The sequence below is a fragment of the Chlamydotis macqueenii genome, chromosome 5 (genome assembly GCF_036417535.1).
Source record: "Chlamydotis macqueenii isolate bChlMac1 chromosome 5, bChlMac1.mat, whole genome shotgun sequence".
In the NCBI taxonomy this organism is placed as follows: domain Eukaryota; kingdom Metazoa; phylum Chordata; class Aves; order Otidiformes; family Otididae; genus Chlamydotis; species Chlamydotis macqueenii.
Genome location: NC_141560.1, coordinates 39,071,577 through 39,096,158, shown reverse-complemented (window position 1 = coordinate 39,096,158; position 24,582 = coordinate 39,071,577). Strand labels below are relative to the sequence as shown.

Here is a 24,582-nt window from a genome sequence, read left to right as displayed (position 1 = left end):
GTTGGTAAAACAGTAAAAAAGTAGCAATTTTATCTCTGATGTATATGTACACAAACACTCTATCTAATCAAATTCCCCCTGCGGTTTCAACCTGAATACAATGTTTTTCACTTTCGTAATAATCTTATTAATTATTTCCACCCCTCTGGTCTTTCACATAAAATAATAAATCTGTTCTCTAGGTCCATCTGAGTATGTAATCCATAAGTAGTAATTTGCATGTATATATTGTCTTTTCCATTCATGCACTGGTATTTTTGAGAATAGGAGCTACTTTAGTGGAGAGGAATGTAAGGGTTGGCCCATAGACTTCCAGAAAATTAGTTTGACTATGACCACTAAGTGAATTGGTAAATCCAGAAATCTGTAAATAGCTCTAGGACAGTGACTTTTCTGGATGCTGTGTGACACAGAATCGGTACTGAACATCTGAAGCAGATGGAATTTTGTTTTTCCTGTAGGGAGAGAGGTATCAAAATGTCAGGGTGACTTGGTCTTTAAAGCAGTAAGATTCTGTCACTAGCCGGTAATGTTCCCATGTAAGTGTGTGCATGCTATGAAATCTGTCAGGATAAAGAAATAACCCAGCTGGCAGAATTTTCTGACTGTTATGGCAGAGATTTGGTGTGAGGATTTTCATTTTCTTATCCAGTTTTGCTAAGTAGATAATATATCGCTGTGTGATAAGTCTTGTGAACTTGTGTTTTCTACACTAATCGCGTGGATAAAATTCTGACTATAATTAAATGTGGTAGCCTCTGTACTTAATTTGAGAGGAACTGAGTAAGGACCAGGCTTTTATTCTCAGTGAAGTCTGTCAGAAATAAAAACCTCAAGGCTGTGCACCTTTTCTGTGCACGTGGTTGTTGACAGTACTGGTTTGTACAGAGCTTAGTTTGCTCTTCTCTGAAACAGTGCCAGGAGTGGCCTTTAAGAGTAACCCAGGAAAGAGAGAGAAGGGAAGGGAGAAACAATTTCCCTGTGACTGTAGTGCTACTAATCCAGGCATGCTGTGAACAGATCAGTAGATGTTCTGTACCAATAAGACCTCATTTTAAAAAAGGTAAGATTTAATAGGTCAGTTGATGGTTTTAATGAAGATAGCTTAAGTGCATCAGTACCTGTGCAAAAATGTCAGTTTGGTCATTGACTTAAGGATTGTAAATCACTTATATTATTTATCAGTTTTCCAGAATGCTGTATTTCTGTTTTTAAGATTTCCTTCATCACTTTCTCTTTTTATAGTTACCAGCCTTACCTTGAAAACAGGTTGAGTTCCTCTCAGTGCTCTTCCTTAAACAGAGGGTTATCACCATTAAGAGAGCTGTTATACTGTCTTTGAATAAGCCTTGTCTCTCTGGTGGCCAAAACCTTGAGTCATAGTTAAACAAGCTGAAAAGAACCTGGTGTTTGAGGCATGTATGCAGAGGGCGAATACTTTACAGTGCGGTCACTACTAGTGTGTCACTGATTGTAAGGACTGGATTTTACAGAAGCAGTCATGGACATGTGTAATAAGTTCTGTCCCCACCCAAAGATGCACCTTGAAATTCTTAACAGGATGAACTTTTTTTTCATCCTATTAGACTTGCCCCTTTTCTTGTCCACTTTCAGCCTCTTGTTAATCACTGGAGTTCAGGGAGTTTTTTTGCCTGATAACCTTCCAGTTAGTCTATGCAGCATCAACAAAATGGGATGTCTTTGTCCCTAACATCACAGACTCTTTTATATCAACACATTTTCTGTAAAGCTTATTAGAATGATACTGCTGGCTGAATTGTTGCCCAGCCTTTTAACAAGAATCTTGTTCTGCTTGTGTTCTTACTGCACAAAGAGGTGAAGATGATGTTGGGAGAAAATGCTTATCAGAACTTAAATTTCCAGAGTCAGTCTTATCTAATCATAAATAACTACTTCATGTAATTCCTTTCAAAACATGTATCAAGATCCATTTTAAAAACTCAGTCTGGTTTTTTTTTTTTTGGCTCACTCTAAAAGAGAGTTGGCAAAGAACTTACAAGGTTGAGGAGTGCTCCCACATGCTGGTGTCTATCACCAGGGTCTGGGCCACTGTAAAGCTTGTTAATAATAATAATGGTACTTAGCACATCTTGCCAGTGAAAATTTGTTGCTGTGAATTTTGCTGTGCTACACCCGCAAGCTTTAGATATACAGCAGAAACCTTGCGCTTATATTGCAGAGAGGACAAAGAAACTGCGGTTTTATTTAAATATATCAGTTCCTGTAAATCTGTTTGTGTGTTTGAGAGGAGAGGTACGTATTTGCTTTGAATTTACGGGGATGAAATTGAAGCACAGATATCACAGCTTATCCAGTACTACAGAACAAGCTAGTGTTAGTAGGCATACAATTCAAATTTCCCTGTCATTTTTACTGCTTAAGTGTATTTCTTGTTTGCTGCACACTTCATTTTTGACTTGTGCTGCTTAATAGGCAATCATGTTGTCAACATGATTGGTATGCAGAAGATACAGCCAGCATGCAGCTTTCATCTGAGTTCTCTGTGTTCCTCAGTTTAGATGCTTTTAAGATGTACCTACTCTGAGACCAGTGAAATAATTAGGAATTTAATTTTAATTTAGGAATGGAATACCAGAACTACCTAAAGCCATCTGATTAGCAGTTCAAGATGTTTCAGGCATTCAGTGGTGGGTGTAGAAACTTCAGTCATTAGAATATTTCATTTGAATCAACTGTTGGCAAGCACTTCCATCCACAACTGACTACTTACAGGCTTCTGTAGTCTTCTGCATGAAATGAAGCATAGGTAAGACTTCAGTACCTGGCAGATAAGTGTTATCTAGCAATACTGGTAGAAGCTCATGTGGGAGAAGTGTACACAACTGTCTGTGCAATAAGCAGGACATGTAATTTCTGAAACTGCCAGTCCAATAATGTTAATAGCCATTAAAATGTAATGAAGATTTTTTTTCTTAAAAGTAATATTCTGGTTTCTGTTGTTGCTGGGATCTCCTTGTTGGGCTAATAGTTTCTTTCTCATGGAAAGTGCTGAACCTAGGGAGATGGAGAAGAGGAACCTATGGTAGAAATGCCATTGAACAATAAATGAGAAGAATTTACTAGTTTTTTTTTGAAGTTCACAAACTTACAAGGGAGCTGGCAAAATCACATGTGAAATCCTCCAGACCTCAAGCCTCTCTCTCCTGGAAAATCCAGTGTGTAGGATTGAACCTGATGTTAAATGGCTTAAGGGATTACTGGACCACTGGGAGATGGTTAATTATTCATACAAGTGTCAGTTGACTTGGTCTGTATCACTTGGTTCATTTCATCATGAAAGTCCAAAAAAGTCTAGGTGCTGGAAAAAATAAATGAGTTTGACTAGTTTTTATTCCTCCCTCTTGAGAATGTGGAGAGGCCCTTGATTCTTTTTTCATATGCCTTTTTTTGAATGCCACAAAGCAGCATTTCCCTGGTTCTGTGGAAGCAGTATTCTCAGCAATGAATTGTAAGTACATGAGGAAGAGGTGGCATTCAGTTTGGTCAGAAACAAAGTGCCCTTTCCTGGAATATGTACTTGTACTGTCATGTTAGAAGAAACACCAATTTGTCTGTTTCTTTGTCTTTTAAAAATTACCCTACAGAGGAAGTACTTTGAGCACATCAACAGTGCTTTCCTAACCATTCCATTACGAGGAATATCTAATAGATGCTTTAATTTGTTTTTAAGGGAGCCAAGCTGGAGGACATTTCATACTGAAGTACTATCCACAGAGATGCTAAAACTAACTGATAAAGTGAACAGTAACAAATTGCTGGGGTTTACAGTAACACACAAAATTTCTACAGGAACATGGGAGATCCAGCAGAGTTAATAGCTGTGTATAATCTGTTGCTTAAAGCTGCCTTAATCCCAGAGAAATAGAAGGCAGCATAAAAGAGCTTCCTGAGGATCAGCAAGTCTGATTTTCAGTTCTACAGCACTGAAGGGTAGGGAGCTGGTGGACATATGAGCATATCTGGGGGAGAGTCAGCTTTTGTAGAAGGTAGTCATAATTTACCAAAAAAACCCAAGAAAATTCTTGAAGGAGTTACTGAGTATGTGGACAAGTGGTAAGACTGCTTATACCGTATTTGGATTTATAAAACTTTCAAAAAATATTTTGTCAGAAGCTTTTAAAGAAAGTAAATCGATGTGGGAAAAGAGGGCAAATGTTTCCTATAGCTTAGTCAATTCTTAATTACTAAATGAATAAATCAGTTTTCTTGGTGGAGAATTCTGTGTTCAACATAATCATAAGTGATTTCAAAAAGCAGTAAATTAATAGGTAACATTTGTTCATGATACCAAGTTATTCAGGATGAGAAAAATTAATCTACTGCAGAGAGCTGAGGATACGTTTTATAATGTTGAATGATAGAATAGATGAAATGGTAATAAACACAAAGTAGTACCCATGGAAGTCTTTCACATGTACAATGATGGGCTCTAAATTTTACTATTGTGGTTATATATATGTGGTAAAAATATATTGGGGTTACTGTGGGTAACCTAGCTCATTTTGTATGGAGTCAGAAAGGGAAGTGGCAAATGAAAATTTAATAGGAAAGAAATAAAGAAGAAAAGAGGAAACACTGTGCCTCTTCCCATATCTAAAACTGTATGTGATTTTGGTGATTCCAACATAAATGTTTAAATGGAATGAGGTGGTACAGAAAATGTATGAAATGGCTTCTGTTCAGGACAGCAAGCAGATTACGATTTAGCTAGATTAGGATTTTAGGGGCTGGAAAGAAGATGAGTTCGGCTGGATGTAGTGGGAGCCTGTGAAATCATGGATGGCATGGAAGGAGCTAATAGGGAACATATGTTCACTCTTCGTTGGAAAAACTACAGGGAAGCAAATGAAATTACCAAGTGACAAGCTCAGAACAAACATACCAAAGTATTTTTTTTGGCAATACAACATTATATTTGTGGAACTCACTACCACTTAAGAGTGGTAGTTCAGAAGAGAATAAGACAGATCAATGGAAGAAAAAACCGTCAGGTCACTAGTATGAAGAAGCCATTTCTTGTTCAGGTTTCCTAGAAGCAGGGAGAACATTCTGAGGATGTGTTGCTTATCATATACCTGGGGGGGAGCGGTCCTGGAACTATTTTCATAACTTCACAGTTAATATTTCATAGAACATCTTAAGAATAACTTCATTCTGAAGAAGTATTTTTCACTTATTTTTAAAAATCACAGTCTACCAAACAACCCTCCTTCACATTTTTGAGAGTTTTGCTGGGTTCTGGTTTGGAATTTGATAAATTAGTTAGAAGATTTATGTTAAAGTTTTTCAGATTGTTCCCAGTTTCTGCAGAGAAAATGATTTTTACCTAAAAGGTGAATATGGCATCTTATTTCAGTCTTATTTTAAAAAACAGGTAAAATAAGGCACTTCACCAGATTAGCAGCCATTATAAGCTTGTCCAGAAAACTGCAGCTTCTTCATTGTACCAGACTCACCCTGATAGGTTCAGGTACTTTCTTGTTGCTTAACAAAGAATGTGTTAAAGTCAAACACTTATTCTCTTTTTCTGTTTTCTTCCTGGTAGTTATGGTGTGCTGCTTTGGGAACTGCTAACAGGAGAAGTACCATTCCGAGGAATAGATGGTCTGGCAGTAGCATATGGTGTTGCCATGAATAAACTTGCCCTTCCAATCCCTTCCACGTGTCCAGAGCCTTTTGCCAAACTCATGGAAGGTAAGCCAGCTGTGGTGTGAGTATGGTCTGTGCTGTTTCTACAGTGTTGTTAAGCGTTGCCTCCTTGTGTTGGTTTGGATTTTTCACAGATTTTTCAAATGGGCACAGATTTTTCAAATGGCTTTATTCAATGCTGTAAATTGTATGGGAGCTAGGCTTGGCTGTTAGCGTGCTGTGTCAGTTACTCTATTACAAAAGTAGTATGTGAAAGAAATTCCCTGCCATTTTTTATCAACTGGCTTTATAGGAAAATGAAGACTATTGCTCTCATACTCTAGCTTCTTTTCTAGTAGTGAAGGCTCACCAACACTGGAGCTTCACATATTTTGGTTTAGTTTGAAGTCTTCAACTTGTTTTGAAAATCACATCTTTAACATCTTGCTGTGCCCTGTCAGATTGATTTGGAATGAAACTTTATTCTACTGACATTTCAGGGAGGGGGTTTAAATGTGGCTTTGATGTTTGAAAATGACCCAGATTTTCAGTCAGGATGTGATTTTCTGCGTTGTTTGTGGAGATAATTCATGCCCAAGGTGGGCTACATACAGAGGAAAGAAATATAGGAGTTTGGCATCAGAGCTGGTGTAGTTATTTAAAAAGATTCTGTGAGGTAGCTTTTGGGGTGCACCTATGTGATCTACTCTGCTGACTGTTGCAACTACTTACGTATCTCCTGAGCTTCAGTTGTTCCTCCCTTTCTCCTTTCTTCCCTCCCTCTCTCACAGTAGACTTGAGTGCTTTTTCCAGTACCCCTATTTGAAGGATTTCTGGGTGTTTATACATAATAAACATTTTTATATCTATCTGGCAGAAAGGAAAACTGAGGTTTTATAGTCTTAGTGAGCAAAGAATGAGTCTGACCGTAAAACTGATACTATGTGGCCTCTGGTGGTGTTTTTAGGCCCAAGAAAGGAATTTGATTCATGCAAGAAAATGTTTCTGATGGCTTTCTCTGCTTTTATAATACTTTTGTATTTCTTTGGTCTATACTGTGGATTACAGGCTTCAGTTAGGTTAAAGCAAAAATGTCATGTACTGTTGTGCTAAAACAGAAATATCCTGCTGGATAGTAAAGAGCAGCAGAGTTGCAGGTGTAGTAGCTTGGAAGCAATGTAAAGCAAGAAACTGCATCTGAAGGAGTTAATGGAACTACCAGCTCAGTGTTGTGCCAGGGCAGTTTATTTTGACATGGTTCCCTAAAACAAGGACCCTGGATTTCTTAAATATAAGTGAGATTATGCTGCTGGGGTTAAAAATAATGCCCTCTGTTGGGAAAGTCCGGTAGAGGCACATGGCCTGCGCTTGAACCCAGTAGCGCAGGGGTGAGCACCCGCATGGCTTTGGGACGCTTGGCTTCTCCATGTGCAGAGGGAAGAAGAGAACAAGAAAACAATTGCTTTCTGCCCTTTCACCAGAACTGTTTTTCAAACAGACTGTTTCCCGTCTCGGGTGAACTCTTGTTCCCCTAATGCTGCTTTTACTTTTGAATTACTGCCCTGGTGGTCTTCACTGAGACAACAAAGCTGAACTTTCCCTCTTCACAGAAAAGACTTGTATGTTACAACTGTCCTCATTAGTGCAAGTAATGGCAGATCTAGGCCTGGGAAAATAAAAGCCATGGGCCACCTGCATAGTTATCCTGTTCACTCATTCATGCATTTGGCTGGCTGCAGCATTTTGTTTTACTTTGAGTCGTGTTTGCCTTGCCATGCTTAAAACCTGGGGTAAAGAGGCAGGGATTATGGCATTGACAGTCCGGCTGTATCACCCCTTGCTACTAATTGGTCAGCAGCAGGGGACCTTCAGAGCACTCTTTAACATCCTCGGTTCTCTGTTTTGATGAGAGAAGCAATTTGAAATCCGTAAACACAAATGTGTTCCAGCTTATGCCTCCTGGAACCTGATCAGATGTTTAAAGACAAGCATCTTGATACCAGCAGGTTTGAAACCAAAGCTCCCAAATGCACAATCTCGGTAACGCTAAAATCAAAGACAAGACCTGCAAAACCAGCAACCTCAGTGGTTGCACAGATTTTGTGAAGTGTTTGTTATTTTTTAATTACAGCTGCTCCTTGGTGTTTTTCAGTCCACAAAATTGATGAATGAATGTCTTTTAGAACATGACCAAAATTTTTTAAAGAATGTTTCCTTTTTTCCAACTGTAAGGTCCAGGAAACTTTGGAACATTCTTACAACTCTTGCCTCGTGCTGCAGTAGCGTGTGTCTTAAATCAAGTGACCATTTAAAGCAATGACAGTATGAGCTTATTGAGGGAGACCCATGGGTTAGTTTTTTCCATTCATGCACAAAAGCTGTATTCCCTAGAAATATACTTGAATGCTACGTTTTTCTGTTTGGTTCTTCTCAAACTTTGACATGCGGGAGTCTAGCAGTACTGAAGAGAATAAGGATACTTGTTGAACAAGAACCTGTGTAAGAGCTAGTGTGGGACAATATAGAATGAGAAAGTAATGTTTTCTACAGGAGTAGAAATAAGGGTGAAATAAGTGGGAGGACTGAATGAGTAAAAGTTTCCTATTCAAAAGTGTTGTTAAGTCAAACATCTTGATTTAATGGCTTTTTAAAAACATGTTCTTAATGATTTAATACCGTTTTCTATTTCTTTAAATATTCAATACTGTTTTCTATTTCTTTAAATATTCAATTCCCATTGCTGTAAAAGAAGTACCTTTTTGTACTATTGCTAGTTGATTTGCCTCCTGTGGTAAGATGGGTACCTTAAATTCTTAAATTTTAGAGCTCAGTAATTGGATAAGTCATTGCATTAGATTGTAAATGAAAAAGCTTGTTTATCTGTGGTTTCTCTTAAAAGCAATAGAAAAAAGCCTGATCAAATTTCTCTCCAATAATAAAAAAGAACCCTTAAAAATAAGAAAACTCAAAATGCATTATTTGGTGTCACTATTTAGTTGAATCTCCTATTTTCACTCAAGTTATGCTCAGTCTGCTTTGCAGGATTGATTTTCAGTTCTGTGGAAGAGATTCATAATGACTCAGCTTAGTATTAGAGTTTGGCATTAGAAAGAACTCTGGTAGATATCCTTCTGCAGTATGGCTGTTAACTCTGCAGTGTAAGTGTGATAAAAGAACTGTTTGCAGGAGTCTTGCATAGTCTCTCCACTCTGTGAGCATATAGAACTTAAAATATTTAAGGAAATTATTTATGATTTTTTTTTAATATATGCTTGAACATGTAACTTTCTGTAAAATTAGTAAACCTCTATTTTACTTGTCATGTTATTGCAATAGAACCTAGAGAACAGGTAGTTCAGGATCTTAAGTGATGTTGGATATTGTATAAGCATGAAAGCATGAATTCCATACTTGACTTGTGATGAGACAATAGTCAATGCAAGTGCAAAATAGGAAAGATGGGGTAGCACAGATAGTGTGCTTGCCAGTCTTAGCCACTGGGGATCAGTAAAGTACTACTCGTTCTCTTAAACCTCCATACTAAAGGATGCTTAACAGTTGCTTGTCTTTGTCCTATTCTAGATTGCTGGAATCCTGACCCACACTCACGACCTTCCTTTACCAGTATCCTAGACCATCTCACTGCCATAGAAGAGTCTGGTTTCTTTGAAATGCCCAAAGATTCCTTCCACTCCCTACAGGAAGACTGGAAACAAGAGATCCAAGAGATGTTTGATCAGCTCAGAGCCAAAGAAAAGGTAAGCAGAGAAAAAAACTCCATGCTTGTGCTCTCTGGATTATAATTTTCCCATTTCATAATTTAAGCATTCATCTTCTAGTGCGTCACTTATTGCATCCCAGAGTTAATTTTGTATATGCTTGACTGAAGCTTGTAATAAGTCCCTGAGTCAGTGGCAGGTTGTCATGCACACAAGGGCAGAAACATGAGTAAAATATGTGCATGCTGAGCTGCTACTTTCTAATATTGTAGCAAGCTTTCATTATACATTGTGCACACTGCTATGATGAGTTGTCTGGATTTTTTTAGTGCCTCTAATAACTGTTTCACTGTTAGCATCTCAACTGAGAAACCCAATGACAATGGTTAACAGTAAAAGTAGGAGAGGCAGTTTCAGCATATATACTCTACCAAATGTTGCGTCTTTGGTTCTGTCACGTTTGTATTTTCCGGGTTTTGAGCACAATCAAAGTGAATAGGGTATAATAAATGAGTGCTACCAGGGGAATGGTCCAATAACTGTTTGGGTCCATCTGGGTAAATAGCAAGAAACAAAAATGCTAGCAGGAATAAAAGGAATTGTGACCATCAGCCTCAAAGAGTAGAAGTGAAAAAGCTGAAGTTTTCTTCAAGAGTACTTACAGAAAGCACAGCTTGCTGGATCTATGTTAAGGTCCTTACAGAGACTGTCTTTACAGTTATTGGTATGAAATACAGCAGTGGAATCACTAAAGTAATAATGTCTTTCTATGTTCACATTCTCTTGCCTAAAAATAAATTTGTAATAAGCAGCCAGCTTGATTTGGGCTCAGAAGCTGGGTTTAGGAGGCAGAGAGAAAGATGAGACCTTGGGGCAGGGGAGAGAAGTTCTACAACAATACTTAAAACATTTCTATTGACATATTATAATAGCTTTTGGGAAAAATAAAATAGCTAATAGGCATTTTCCTGCTGCTGTTGTCCTGTGGTGTAACTGTCTTGCAGCAGTTTTTGAAAACCAGAAACTTCAACAGACAAACAGAAGACCAAAAAGTAGTAGCTAGACTGCGCTCAAGTTTCAAGTACTGTATTCCTCTGTAGCAATGGGGAAAGAGGATTTTATATCCTGTTCACCTCATGAGTAAAATGTACCAAACCTTCGTGGTGATGGCACAGGTAACAATGATGTTACTTTAAAAAAAATTTAAAAATCTAAACTAAAATCTGTCTGATAATCTATCTGAAGTTTAACTTGAATTCTTCAGTTTTTACCTTCTGCAGTGCATTTAGCCAGCTGGAGAGAATTATTCTGAGTGCTGAATTCTTTTGTCCTTGTGGTGAGAGGAGAGGAGTGCAGTGAGAAGACATTTTGAGATCTCAAGCACAGTTTCAATTGATTAATTTTGTCAACAAAGGAAGGATTGAAAAGTTTGCCTTATGCATCTTTATGACTAAAGAGCAGCCATGCTTGGTGGAAAATTATGGGAATGAACTCCTGATGATGTTTTCTTCATTCATTTTTATGTTTGAGCGGTGTTTTTTGCTGTTGTATGACGCATGAGATATCAAGGTTATTTTTAAACAGTTTAAGTCAATACTGAAGTTAAGATAGATACTTACTGAACAGGAAAGCAAAGATTAATTGTTTTCAATCTTATGAATAAATCTTCCAAAATGGATTCCCATATATGTGGTACTCTCCAATGGCTCTTGTAAACATGTTCATGTCAGATATCCAACATGTTCATGTCATGACACTGAATTTAGGATTCAGTGCCTTTTCACAGAACAGTTGAAGTTGGAGGGACATCTGAAGGCCATGTGGTCCCACCCCCCCATATGCATGCAGGGCCACCTCGAGCCAGTGTGCATGCATTTAGAGAGAAAGATGGAGTGTGTTGGTGATGGAGGAGAGTATCACCTTCTTTGGAGTCCAAAGCTTACTTAAACAAGGTAACTTCTGAATATTTCCAAGGAGGGGGACTCCACAACCTCTCTGGACAACCTGCTAGTGCTCAGTAACACTCACAGTAAAAAAAGTGTTCAGAGGGAATCACTTGCGTTTCAGAGTGTGTCTGTTGCCTCTTGTCCTGTCACTGGACACTGTTGAAAAGAGCCTGACTTTATCTTCTTTACACCCTTCCTTCAGGTTTTCATATGCACTGGTAAGATCGCCCTTCCTCGCACCCAAGCCTTCTCTTTGTTAGGATAAACAGTCCCATCTCTCTTAGCCCTTCCTCGAAGACTGGAGCATCTCTCCTCAGTCATCTTCATGGCCTTTTATTGGACTCTTTTCAGTATGTCCATGTCTGTCTTGTACTGGAGAGCTCAGAACCGGACACAGAATTCCAGGTGTGGCCTCACAAGTGCCAATGTCCAAATTTTAATACTGATATAAAGGGCCTTGAATGGCAAGCACAGAAGTTCTTGAGGATTGTTTTAGATTTTTGGCTTTCAACTGAGCCTTTAAACAGTGGCACTAACAATTCTGTGAGCACAAGTCATTGCTACTGTGCCTTCAGAATGGGTGATGTTAGTCTCAACCCACAGATCTCCTTTCTTATCTCCCTGCAGGAGCTGCGCACATGGGAAGAAGAGCTGAGTCGTGCTGCTGTTGAACAGAAGAACCATGAGGAGCTGCTGCGAAGACGGGAACAGGAGCTGGCAGAACGTGAGATTGACATCCTGGAAAGGGAGCTCAACATCATCATCCACCAACTGTGTCAGGAGAAGCCTCGAGTGAAGAAACGCATGGGGAAGTTCAAGAGAAGCCGACTCAAGTTAAAAGATGGCAATCATATCAGCCTGCCTTCAGGTTGGTGACATGTTAGGCTGTGTTAGGTGAAGTGAGAGGAACGGGTGAACCTGTAGTTTTGGTAGTTCCTTTCTACTGGTACTTATGCACTAGAAACTTTTGGAAGTACTTTGGGAAAAACATGCCTCTTTTGGATCAAGAAACTAAATTTGATGCTCGTTGTGGCTAGTATTCCCCAAAGTTCCAAGTATGAAGGCCAAAAGTAAATTTGAGGTGTTACATATTTGTTAGTCAATGGCTGTATATGGTTCATGTTAAAAATGTTGGTGTTGCAGTTTAACGTGTTAATACTCAAGATTATCAGTTCAATAAAGGATGTACGTTAGAAATGATGGGAGTTTTTGCTCTAGGAATATTTTACATAATACTGCAGCAGAAACCATTTCTGGTATTCTTGGTGCAGGAACCTAAAACTATCAAAAATAAGCTGATAGCTGTCAGATTACAGACCTACATTGCTAGTTCATATGTGAACTCATACTAACACACAGGTGACCTCTAATACTACCCTTCTGGAAGAAATGTTAAATATTGGTGAGGTGTAAGGGAATTCACTCTTATGAGTGAAGAGGATGATTTTCAGAAAATATTGAGTCCTTAGCATTTCTGCTGTGGATTCTGTATGGAGATTAAAATCTGTGAAAGAACAAAAGTCTGGTTTTGTAAATCACCTAAGGCTCATTGCTACCTTGAGGATGATGGCTTACACTATATTCTTTGTTTTCTGAGAGAGATTGGCTCTTCAGAAGAGCAGTGATGATAAAATGTGCATGTTAACTATGTCTGTCTTCACATCTGTAAACACCTATTGCTGGTGGTTTTGCTTAGCTTAAGAAACTGAGAGATAAGGTGAAAGGAATTTATACAGAGATATACTTTGATGTAAATGTCAGTCAACACATGGGGATCTATGTGTTTATGTATCTCACGTACACTGAGATGATGTATCTTCATGGGTGTGAGTGCACATGATTTTTTTGAACTCTGTGTATGACAGGGTTGATAGCAATTAGCTGTAGAACTTAATTTCTACATAGGTCCTGTAAATTGCACTCTGTGAAAGGTACTATAAATTATTATTTCTTTTTGCTTATGTTAAAAAAGAATTATAACTCTGTTTTTCTGCTTTTTTAATTTATTTTTTTTTTCTTTTTCTCTTGGTAAACAGATTTCCAGCATAAATTCACTGTGCAGGCTTCTCCAACGATGGATAAAAGGAAAAGCTTGATCAGTAGCTGCTCCAGCCCTCCTGCAAGTCCTACCATTATTCCCAGACTCAGGGCCATACAGTGTAAGGAGCTCAATGTAGTATTGAATTTGGGAAAAGTGCAGTCTGTTAGTGTGGTAAGATGCCAGGATTCCATATCTAGGACAGGACTATACAAAGAAAAAAAAGTTCTGAAAATGTTTGCCTTGTGCCCTGCATGTGTGCATTTAGAGAGAAAGACGGAGTGTGTTAGTGATGGAGGGGAGTATCACCTTCTTTGGAGTCCAAAACTTACTTAAGTTCTTGAAATATTGCTGTTTGATTGTGTAGAAAATACATTCCTTAGGTGTACAGGTTGGCTTTAAAAAATACTAATTTGCAGACAAGATCTGTGAAACATCATTGAAGTGGATTAAGTTACTGTTAGAAGGAAAGAAAAACAAGGACACTTGTAATGAAAATAGTGTTCCCATAATAAAACAGAATTAGGCAGACAAGCATGTATTAGAAGTATGAAAGGGATCTTAATTAATGTGTAGTGTTTTTGTTGGGACACTTGTGTGTCTTGTATCAAACTGGTAGTTTTAAAAGAGAAACCTGTGATGCAATAAAGCTGTAAAGCCGATCTGTACTAATTTTGAAGGGATCCAATTGTTAGATCTGTGTTGATAAATGGTCAGAATTATGGGAAAGAAACCTGAGTGGATGTTTTCCTTACTATTCCTGTTCTGGCCTATGTTTTGTTCTTTATGTTGCTGTGAAACCAGTTCCTTGATTTGTGTATCTGTTTTTCTTTCCCATTTTCCACTGTTTTTCCCACTTGTGAAGTGACTCCTGCTGAAAGCAGTAAAACGTGGGGACGAAGCTCAGTCCTTCCAAAGGAGGAAGGAGAGGAAGAAGAGAAGAGAGGCCAGAAGAAAAAGGGACGCACTTGGGGACCGAGCTCACTTTGTCACAAGGAGCTAGGTGCAGGAGAAGATGGGTAAGAGAGGGCCTAGAACCAGACTGGTTTCCAGGTTCTAAAACTGGTTGTGACTTGGCTCACAGGAGATTTGCCTATCCTCTTGCATACACTTTTCTGCTTCCAAACTTATTTGCTGTACCAGAGATGTTAGAGATATAGAACACATCACAAAACTGCATTGCATCCAGTCCCTTGATAAAGGTCCAGCACTGACCTCATGCTCTCACTGTCTGCTATTACCTTGTTAAATGTATTTGTACATTGTATTTGTAAGCAGTAGAACCTCTTAGCTGTGCTGAACTCTTTCTGTACTACCTTTTCTTTATTTTCAGGCTCAACTTCCTGTAGTTTCCTATCATATCTGAAAATATTTCTTTTACAATTCTCAGCTATGCTTTTTCTTGTCTTAAATGCTATTATTTTTAAAGTACCTGGTAGAGCCAGGCAAATATCTTATTCAGGCTTTTGAAAAGGACACGTACCTTGAGTGAATACATCCTGAAAGTGATTTTTGCAGAGATACAGGTTGTACCTCCATTTCTATAGATTCTTGTTCTGTGGCTTCTTTTTTTTTTTTTTTTGTGTATTTGAATTATTTATACCGGTACTCCAAGGGATCATTGATGAAATGCTGCTTTAAACATAGGAGTATTCTGATCTTCTAAGAGGTTTGAATGCCCTGTGATTTTTAGTGGAGTTGGAAGCTTTTTCCTCTGCTAAATTGATAGTTTGACTTTTGCCATATGTTTTAGGAGGGAAAATAAAATAACTGGTTATAATTTCTTTACTATTATGTGTTCAAGCGTGAAATTCCTGGCAAATAGATGTTTACATAATGCATGAGTATTGCAGCCCTTTGCAAGAGGGCCTGGATCTCAGTGTTCTAATGATGTTAAAATATGTTCTCCCTCAAAGGCACTCTTGACCTGTTAGCAGGGCAATGTGGAGGAAAGTTCTTCGACTACTTCCTGTGCTTTACCTATTCTATAATGAAGTATAGCATTCTACAGAATTAAAACAGATGTCACACTTTACAATCATGAATTATATAAAAAGGCAGGAGATCACTGAAACTGATAGAAAAACACTTTCGTTTTGAAACAATGTTCTTAGAATTCTGGGAATAAAACTCTTTAGTTTTCTGTTCATTATTGTAAAGGCTGAAGCACTGAATTGCTTTTGGGTACAGACAGTTGAAAAGGAGTTGTTTGCTAACCATGATTGCTCTTAAAACTATCCACTTCTCTCTACAACTGAAATGTTCTGTAGTATTCATCACTTTTTCCAGGGAGACTCAGTACAGCTATGGCATTTTGCGGAGTATCTGTAGCATCAGGGGAGACCTCATTGCACTCTATAGCTTCCTGAAGGCAGGTTGTGATGAACAGGGGTTTGGCCTCTTCTTCCAGGCAACAAGCAGGACCCGAGGAAATGGCCACAAGTTGTACCAGAGGAGGTTTAGATTGGACGTGAGGAAAAACTTTTTCTCTCAAAGAGTGGTAAGGCACTGGAACGGCCTGCCCAGGGAGGTGGTGGAGTCTCCGTCCCTGGCAGTGTTCAAGAGGCGGCTTGATGAGAAGCTACAGGATATGGTTTAGTAGCTGTGGCAGCAATGGTAGTGGGAAGACGGTTGGACTAGATGATCTTATAGGTCCCATCCAACCATGTGATTCTATGATTCTATGATCATAGTGTTCCTAAGAGGGCAGTATGGTTAACATACAATGAACTGCTGCTTCTAGCTGAGATTATGCCAGACTGCAGACTTATTGAAAGGGATCAGAGTTGCAGTAAACATTAGTGACTAAAAAGATAAGGGTGCTTGCTATTTTTAGTGTTTTTTAAATTCTAATTTTAGAGAGTAGGGGGATAAAAATTGGGGTGAAGAGCTACACTTAGGATAGAAAAGTCCAGTTCAGGCATTCTCCATGACACTGTTCTGATGGCAACAGTACTACTATTCCAGCCGCTTACACAACTCTGTTGTCAAGGGAACTTGTATCTTCATCTTTTTCATCACTTTCCGTGTGTTCTCCACAGGACGTAATTCCAAATTTATGCAACAATGACATTGTGGGAATTGCAGTGAAATTCTCTAGCTTGAGTAAACTGACCTATAATTAACATCAAATAAAGGCAGTCATGAAAAGATTATATGGTGATTATTCACCCTTCTGCATTTGTCTTGGAGCATAAGCAATATACACAGCAGCAGGAGGTTGCTGTGCTGAATTGCGGACACTGGATGAAGATTTATGTTGACCTAGTGTTGCGACAGTTCAGTTGTGATCTTATGGTATATTCTCAAGGATATAGGGTGAAGTCTTAATTGTCTTTAAACTTGACATTGATTAACCTCAGACTGTTACTATGGAATGGGTGATCTTTATGCTGTTTAAGCCTTCAAACTGGTGGTGCTGCTGATTTTACAGAAGGTGATACTGTATTTGGGGCAGTCATAATCCTTTAGCTGTCATCTCAAGATATTGCAAGCTAAATAGGAGTGAACCTGGGAACAGACACTTTTTATTCATGACAGTATTGTATTAATGCTTCAATATGGCATTACAGAATGGTATTAAGACACCAGAGATGTCATCTTACAGTTGTAGGGATGTTTTTTGCAATTTGCTGAGCAAATAAGCCTTATCACCTTATCACTCCTAATGAGGGGTGCTTTTGACTTCCCAAAAGGCCACAGAGAAGTAATCCAACCATAATACAACAAACAGAGTGATAATCTTCCTGCTATTTAGCCCAAGTAGATTATAGGTCAGAAGTCTTTAGGTTCCTGAATTATGCTGGTGACTGAAAGAAAGTTTTGCTGCTGGTGCTTTCAAATCATTCCAGTTACTCTTTCCTTGGAACAGTAACAGATCATCCTGCTATAGTAGGAATGTACTCTAAATTGGCATATTTTGAATTGTTTTTAAATGCACACTACTAAGAGGATGTGCAGCTGTCGTCTGCACAGGTCTTCGGGGTCTGCTTGTAATTTGGAGGAGAGAAGAGAAGGAGTAAAAAATAAAAGGGAAGGATGAAGATTTTATAACCTTGAGGCGAATGTAGCAGACCTTGAAATTATTCTGGTAGCTGTTTATCTTTCTCTTCTGTTTGAGTTGCACATTGTGAGGAACAGCAAATCTTTGGTTTTTCGCAAGGGAAGATTGCTCTCAGAAGTCATAAGGAAGCAAACTAAGTTGATGTGTCCTGCTGAGCAATAAAGGGCAATTCCCAAGACCCTTTAGATAACTGTGCCTGTGAAGTAAAGGCTAAACTGAAAGTTACTGGTGCCTATCACTTACAACTTGGCTGTCTTTTCATATAGATAACAGGATATGTGTTTTCCCACCTCTATGGAAATCTCCCCTTCCTCAATACTTGTCTACCCACATTTACAATGAGCTTTGACAGAAGTAGAGCTTTGACATCTACTTCTGGAGGTGATCACACTAAAATGGTTCATTTTCACTCACCAGCTTTCCCTTAATATGCTGCTGCTCTTAAAGTATTTTTCCTAACTATGCGTATTGTACACATGGATAATTTAGATACAACATAGATTATTTGGTGAGTTGTGTTACATAGCTGAGGATAGTATGCAGGGAGTAAATCAGGACAGACCCCCACACACTGAATTACATCTCTGTTGTAAAACCATGTGGTTGTCAGTCTTGCCAAGCAGGATTCACCAGTGTTCTGTCTGGATGTGCCAAAATGGTTAATGGAGGGAAAATTAGGGACTTTCAAGACAGTTGAGAACTGTACAGGATGGTTGTAGTGTCATGCCTATAGCACGACCATCAACCAACTGAACATGTGCTGAAACAAGATTAGACCTTGTGACCTTGCTATAATAACATAGTTTGGTGACAAGTAAGGCATGTGAGTTAGGTAAAGAATAGAGGAAAAGTACATACCAAAACAAAAAAAACCTTGATCTAATAAAACTGAGTTTTGAAATCCTATGATGGAAGCCATCTTAGAAATGCAGAATGGTCTGGTGGAAAATGAGACTCGCAAGAGATAATTCACTACAATCCTTCCCTTACAGAGAAAGAAGGATATAAGCATATAGAAGTTACGTGTCTTTGATCAAAGAATGATGCAAGTTAGTAATGGAGCTGGAAGAGGTCTCGTCTCTTAAGTTTTTTGTTCTTTCAATAACAAGTAGATGTTCTTGTATATCCAGTTGACGTTCAGACTAGCCGCTGATATTTTGGCTTCTTTCATTCAATTTCTGACTATCCTAAGTGCTTATTAGCTTTTCACCAACACTGTGATGTGTTTCATGTTGGACTGTGGAGAAAGGCGCCACAAGTCTCCCAGTTCAGACAATTTTAATAACTGAAACTTTGAGTCTTGACACGTCAGAAGGTTATGCCAGTTAAGGCTGTTTCTGATGCCATGAAGGTGTACTGCAGGGAATAAATAGCGTGATGGTAATGAATACCTATGAATAGGGACTACTAATAAGCTCAGATGCCCAGTGACAGACCTTTAAATGCAAGTGAATTCAAGGTAGGGATTTGGGTTTAGGTTTTTCATTTGTTTGGGCTGTTGGGTTTTTTTTTTTGTGTATGTGTGACTAAAAGAAACAACGACTTGATTTATTATTTTAGTTACCTATTTTTCCATGATCTAGAACTTATGCTTTAAACTGTCTGTACTTCAATGCAGTGTTTGGTTTTTTTTTTTTTTTAATGGGAGATATATTTGGGCTTATAATATAGAGGCATGACTTTGTTACAATGACTTCAGCATATTATTGTCCCATGGAGTGATCTTTGACTTTCATTGTTCATTTGTATTTCCCATGGAAGTGTTTTTGGAGATGTTTTTCCCCTCCTTCTCCTGCCATGGTAGGTTTGCCTTGGTTTAAAAAGAAAATGTTTGATTGAATTTTTGTAGTGGTGCTTTCTATTATTCTACATTCACAGCTGTTGGTTATCAGCAGAGATCTTTTGACTGCCATGGTCTAACAAATGAGGGAGGGAGTGTTTTACTTTTTGTATTTTAAGATGCTGTAAAGGTGTTGCAAAATGTCTTGCTATGTAATCTATGTAATTAAGATGGATACATGCATACTCTAAGTAGAGCAGTAGAGAATACAGAAGAGAGGAATGAAAATTGATTGTGGGCATGGTACATTTTTTTTTTTTCCCCCCCCTATCTTTCTACTGTTTCAGTCTGAAAGCTCTGGTAGAAGGATACAAACAGTGGTCATCCAGTGCACCAAACCTTGGTAAGATCCAGAGAACTGTGCCTGCTTTTCCAGGATTCACCAGCCTAGCAGAGATGGGTAAGGGAGTTCCCTGGATTTTATACTCTTATCCCCTCTTCCATTCACATTTGGATTAACCTCTCCTTTCCTGAACTTCACCTGGTACCTTAAAGCAATATTTTAATTTTGGTGCTATCCATTTTTCTTTTATTCTTTGTAAAGTAACTACTTTCTCCTTCTGGACTTTCTTTTTATTCATGTATTTTCTTGTGCTTCTTATCTATCATGCTAAGCAGCTTCTCTTAATTCCCCTCTAGCTCCATGCTACCTCTCAACTCTTTTCCTGTTAATGATATTTAGATGTGCAGCATGGTTACACCTTCACTTGCAAGGAGCGATTCTTATTTTCCTACCTTTTGCTCCTCACTCCCAAACACGTAAATTTACTCTAGAAGTAACTGAGGTGTAGATTGCTTCTGAAATACTATTCTGCAGTTGTTCTTGTTCCCAAACAGATTAATGTGTCACTAATTTCTTCCACTTTGATACTGTTTCCAGTTACTTGTCTCAGCCTATCTGCTTTGGAGACAATGGCCCGTGAGTATTTGGCAGTTGGTGAATGATGCTTGCGATGAGGAGGACAGTTGCATATTCTGAGGAGAAGTTTAATTTTCATGTGTATTTATAAGACAATGAAATTTGCCAGTGAAAATGTTACATCCATGCAAAGTCTGTTTTCATTTGCTTTTCAGATGATGAAGACAGCGAATGTCTTAATGGAGAGGGAAAAGTACACCTTTCACCTGGGCACAATCAGTCATACCTCTGCATCCCATTTCAGAAGAATGAAGAGTGGGATGGCCCTTCTAGTGATGCCAATGAGGAGTCCACCCCTGTGAACTCAGCTACTAGTACCCCACAGCTGACACCCACCAACAGCCTCAAACGTAGTGGCTCCCACCACAAGCGATGTGAGGTGGCATTACTTGGCTGTGGAGCAGTGCTGGCTGCTGCAGGCCTGGGCTTTGATCTATTAGAAGCAGGGAAGTGTCAGCTGCTGATTGAGGAGGAGCCAGAGGCTCCCAAGGAAGAGAAGAAGAAGCGTGACAGCATTTTCCAGCGAGCTGGACGCCCACGCAGGAGCACTAGTCCACCTTCCCGAAAGATCTTCAAGAAAGATGATCCCATGTTGTTGCTAGGCGAGCCATCCACATCCCTCACCCTTCTTTCCCTGTCTTCTATTTCCGAATGTAATTCCACCCGGTCCCTGCTGCGCTCAGACAGTGATGAGATTGTGGTGTATGAAATGCCTATCAGCCCAGTGACGGTCAAGGCTCCCTTGCCAGCCATTACCAACCCACTAGTCAATGTCCAGATTGAGAGGTTCAAACAAGACCCCAACCAGTCTCTGACTCCCACACATGTGACTCTCTCTTCCCACACCCAGCAAAGCGGGCACAGGCGCACACCTTCTGATGGGGCCATCAAAGGGAGTGGACTGCTTGTCAACGGGTGCCCAACCAGTGGATGCCCTTCCAGTAGCTGTTTAACTGGAGCACTGGGAGCAGGTAGGTTTTCAGCCATCTTCCTTTTCCTCTTCATAATAAAGACCCATACAGCATAATTACTTGTTAGGAAGTAACCATGTTGCTTTTACAGCATCCATTATGATGGCTAGCCCACAAGAAGAGCTTATGGATGCTATCTTTACACAAATAACAGAATAATGCAGTAATGGTCTCTGTTCCAGCATCTCTGTGCTGAGGAACTCTCTTTGCTCCCCTGTGCTGTGAGGCAGAGCATAGTACTGTTTCTTAAACAAAGACGATACTGAAATACAAATATCACGCATCTTGAGCAGTTCCTTGAGAGTCCGTCTCAATTGTCTTTATACACTTGTTTGTATTGCTGTTACAATTTCAGAGTGAATTCTCATCTTTAAGGCAGTGAAAACTGGATCTCTAAAGCAGTTTGAGGCCATGCTGCTGTTGCTCTTATTCCTTTGAAAGCAAGAGGGATCTTCCTGGATAGGTAGTGTTCTCACTGTTGCAGTCTTCAGGAGTGGCTGTGACTTTACCTTAAAAAATGTTTCCTGTTTTCTTGCCCTTGTAATTCAGGGGAAAAAAAAAAAGGACTAGAATAACAAATAAAAATATGATTTAATTAGACTTTTCCCAAAGGTAACACAAAAAGTGAGGTTGTTGAATGGCAGTCTGCAATAAAATGTGGGTTAATGCAGCTGAGAATACTCATTAAAATAGTATTCATGAAAACTTGTTGTTATGTTGTGTTTATTTAAAAAAAACCCCAAAACAAAACAAAAAAAAACCCAAACACCATCCCTGACCCCACCCTCAAAGAAAAGCAAACAGGAAGTGTCCACAGTAGGTAGTGTTAAATGGCTCTTCCAGGATGTTGGTGCTGCTTGCTGCAAACAAGTGTCACATATCCTGCTGTGCAAGTGTCTCCCTGATCCATTCAAGCTGTTAATGGGTCATGTGCCCTCTGAAGGATTTGTAGAGTCCTCACCTTTGGCAGGAGGTCAAATACATGCTCTCCAGTCTGAAAATCAAAGAAAGCAAATGAGACAATGAACAAAACTTCCTGCTTGTGCTAGGTCAGTGAAACAGGTGTCTTGCAATGAGTTGAGAGTAGTGCAGGGATAAAGAAGCCTGTTATTAACTTCAGATTGGTGTAATCTTGAAGATACAGAGTTTGTACTTTCTGCTTTGAAAATGTTTTCAGTGTACGTACAGTAAACTAAGATCTGTTGGAACTATTTAGCAGTAACATCTAACGTGTTTCCCTCTTCTCTTGCATTCTGTGTTTTGGATAGGTGTATTAAAAACACCTAGTCCGAGTAGAGATCCCACTGAGGTCCCTCGCCTGCCAGATCCCAACCTTGTTTTTCCTCCAACCCCAAGACGGTGGAATGCACAGCAGGATCCCACACTGGAAAGACCTAAGACATTGGAGTTCCTGCCCCGGCCACGTCCTGCAGCCAGTCGGCAGCGGCTTGATCCCTGGTGGTTTGTGTCACCCAGCAATGCCAAGGGTGAATCTTCTGCCAATAGTTCAAGTACTGATACTCCAAGCAATCTGGACTCTTGTTTTGCTAGTAGCAGCAGCACTGTAGAAGAGAGACCTGGACTGCCTGCACTGCTTCCTTTCCAGGTGGGTCTTCCTGTAGAGGAGCGGACACTGTTGGACATAGATGCTGAGGGGCAGAGCCAGGACAGCACCATTCCGCTATGCAGAAGTGAACTTAACACACACAAAGCTGCAGCATATGAACTCAAGCAAGAATTCTGGTCTTAGTATGAAATCCACTGGGGACAGTGAGCCCCTCTAAATTCAATCCTACTTTTTGCACTGAGAATGCACTTTGAAGACAGGTGAGAAGGAGGGATGCTACAGAGATCATATGGTGCTGCCTCTGCTGAAGATGTGTTGTTCAACTGCCTGATTTTTGTCTGCAGTTGGATGCAACTTGGCAACTCAGAGCTGCTGACTTTTGCTGTGGGGTTTTTCTGTAGTCTTCCCTGCCCTCTTATTGCAGTTTGAATCTGCAATGAGATAAAATTATCATATCAAAGTCTTTGTTACTGACCTTATAGGATTTGGCACTTGCAGTAAGTATATTGGTATCTATCCTGGTATTAATCAGTATTTTTGAAACTCAAATATTACATTACAGCAAACACCAGTGTTTGATGTTTTCCCAAGGAAGACAGGACAGAAACAAGCAAATATCCAGAGACTACATATTCAGATGATTAGACAGACCTGGGAATCATTTTACCCCCATTGAAGGAGCAGAAGTAGCTGTCTTAGACTTGATTGTCCTCTTCTGCTCATGTGACTGTGCAAGGTGGAACAGATTGCAGAGGAAGGGCATGGCATCTCCACTGATGGAGGTCTTTGAGAACAGACAGACTAGACTGTTGGGAATGAGTAGGTGTAGTTGATCCTGGCTTCAAGGCAGGTTGGATGGACTTCAGTGATCTCTTGAGGTCCCTCCTAGGCCTACTTTTCTATGACCCTGTGCTATCAAAAAGGTGAAGGCTTATGGTATGGCTGTTACTGTAGCTTGCTTTTTTTTTTGTTTCACAGTGTGGTTCCATCAGCCTATTTTTCCCACTCCCTGTATCCCAGGCTTATAGTCAAGCTGCCTCAGCTTTGGGAAGGGAATTAAGAGGAACTCTTTCTTTAAATCTGTATTGGTTTGCAGAAGTGAGTTATGTGTTCCCTCGCTCTTTTTTTTTTTTTTTTTTTTTTAATTTTATTTTCTTTTATTTTCTCCCTTCCTGTTTTTTCTGCTTTCTTACACTTTTTAGGAGTGGCCCTTGAGACCCAAGACTGTTCTTATGCACACTGATAATTGTTTAAGGCTCTTTTGAAATGGAGGCTTATGTTGTTAGTAGTTGGGTTGTGCAAACAGGAATCAGAATATCTGGATTCTGTTTTATTTTGTCACTGACTCACTGTGTGACCTTGGGCAAATAATGTAACCTCTGTGCCTGAATTTCCCCATCTGTAAATAATAGGGATAATACCTACCTCACAGGGGGAGGGATTGGGACATATGTAATAGGTATAAAGTCCTTTGAGATCTTTGAGTGAAAGGCACTATAGACATGTAAAACATTATTCTTGTTCAAATACATAAAAACTCCTAACTCTGGAGCAGGAACAGACCCCTGTCTTGAAGGAAGAAGTTGCACAACTAGGGTGTGCCTGTGGTCAATTTTCTGTACAGAGGCTGCAAGTGTGTCTGTGCCTCTGCAGGTATATCTTAGTGGCTTCAATGAGAGCTTCACACTTCCCCAGTTTTGGCATTATAAATAAGGGATATGGCCTTTATATGAGTGTAATAGGGTAGTCTGCTTTATGGCAAGGTACAGCATATCTGTTCACTCTTTTTGTACAGAACTGTGCTCATTTTGCTCATCTACTGACCATTTTGGGTGCAAATAACTGATTT

The 24,582-nt window shown here is 39.4% G+C and overlaps 1 protein-coding gene across 1 annotated transcript in view; it reads left to right on the top strand.

Moving 5' to 3' along the window:
- Nucleotides 1–23,241, top strand: part of MAP3K9 (mitogen-activated protein kinase kinase kinase 9) — a 52,710-nt gene extending 29,469 nt beyond the window's left edge. The window contains exons 4-11 of the mRNA XM_086748718.1: nucleotides 5,588–5,736; nucleotides 9,253–9,428; nucleotides 11,963–12,203; nucleotides 13,372–13,494; nucleotides 14,239–14,392; nucleotides 19,564–19,676; nucleotides 20,351–21,166; nucleotides 22,435–23,241. Of these exons, the coding sequence (XP_086604844.1) occupies nucleotides 5,588–5,736; nucleotides 9,253–9,428; nucleotides 11,963–12,203; nucleotides 13,372–13,494; nucleotides 14,239–14,392; nucleotides 19,564–19,676; nucleotides 20,351–21,166; nucleotides 22,435–22,916 (2,254 nt within the window). The 3' untranslated portion in view covers nucleotides 22,917–23,241. The remainder of the gene's footprint in view (nucleotides 1–5,587; nucleotides 5,737–9,252; nucleotides 9,429–11,962; nucleotides 12,204–13,371; nucleotides 13,495–14,238; nucleotides 14,393–19,563; nucleotides 19,677–20,350; nucleotides 21,167–22,434) is intronic.
- The last annotated feature ends 1,341 nt before the right edge of the window (nucleotides 23,242–24,582 follow it).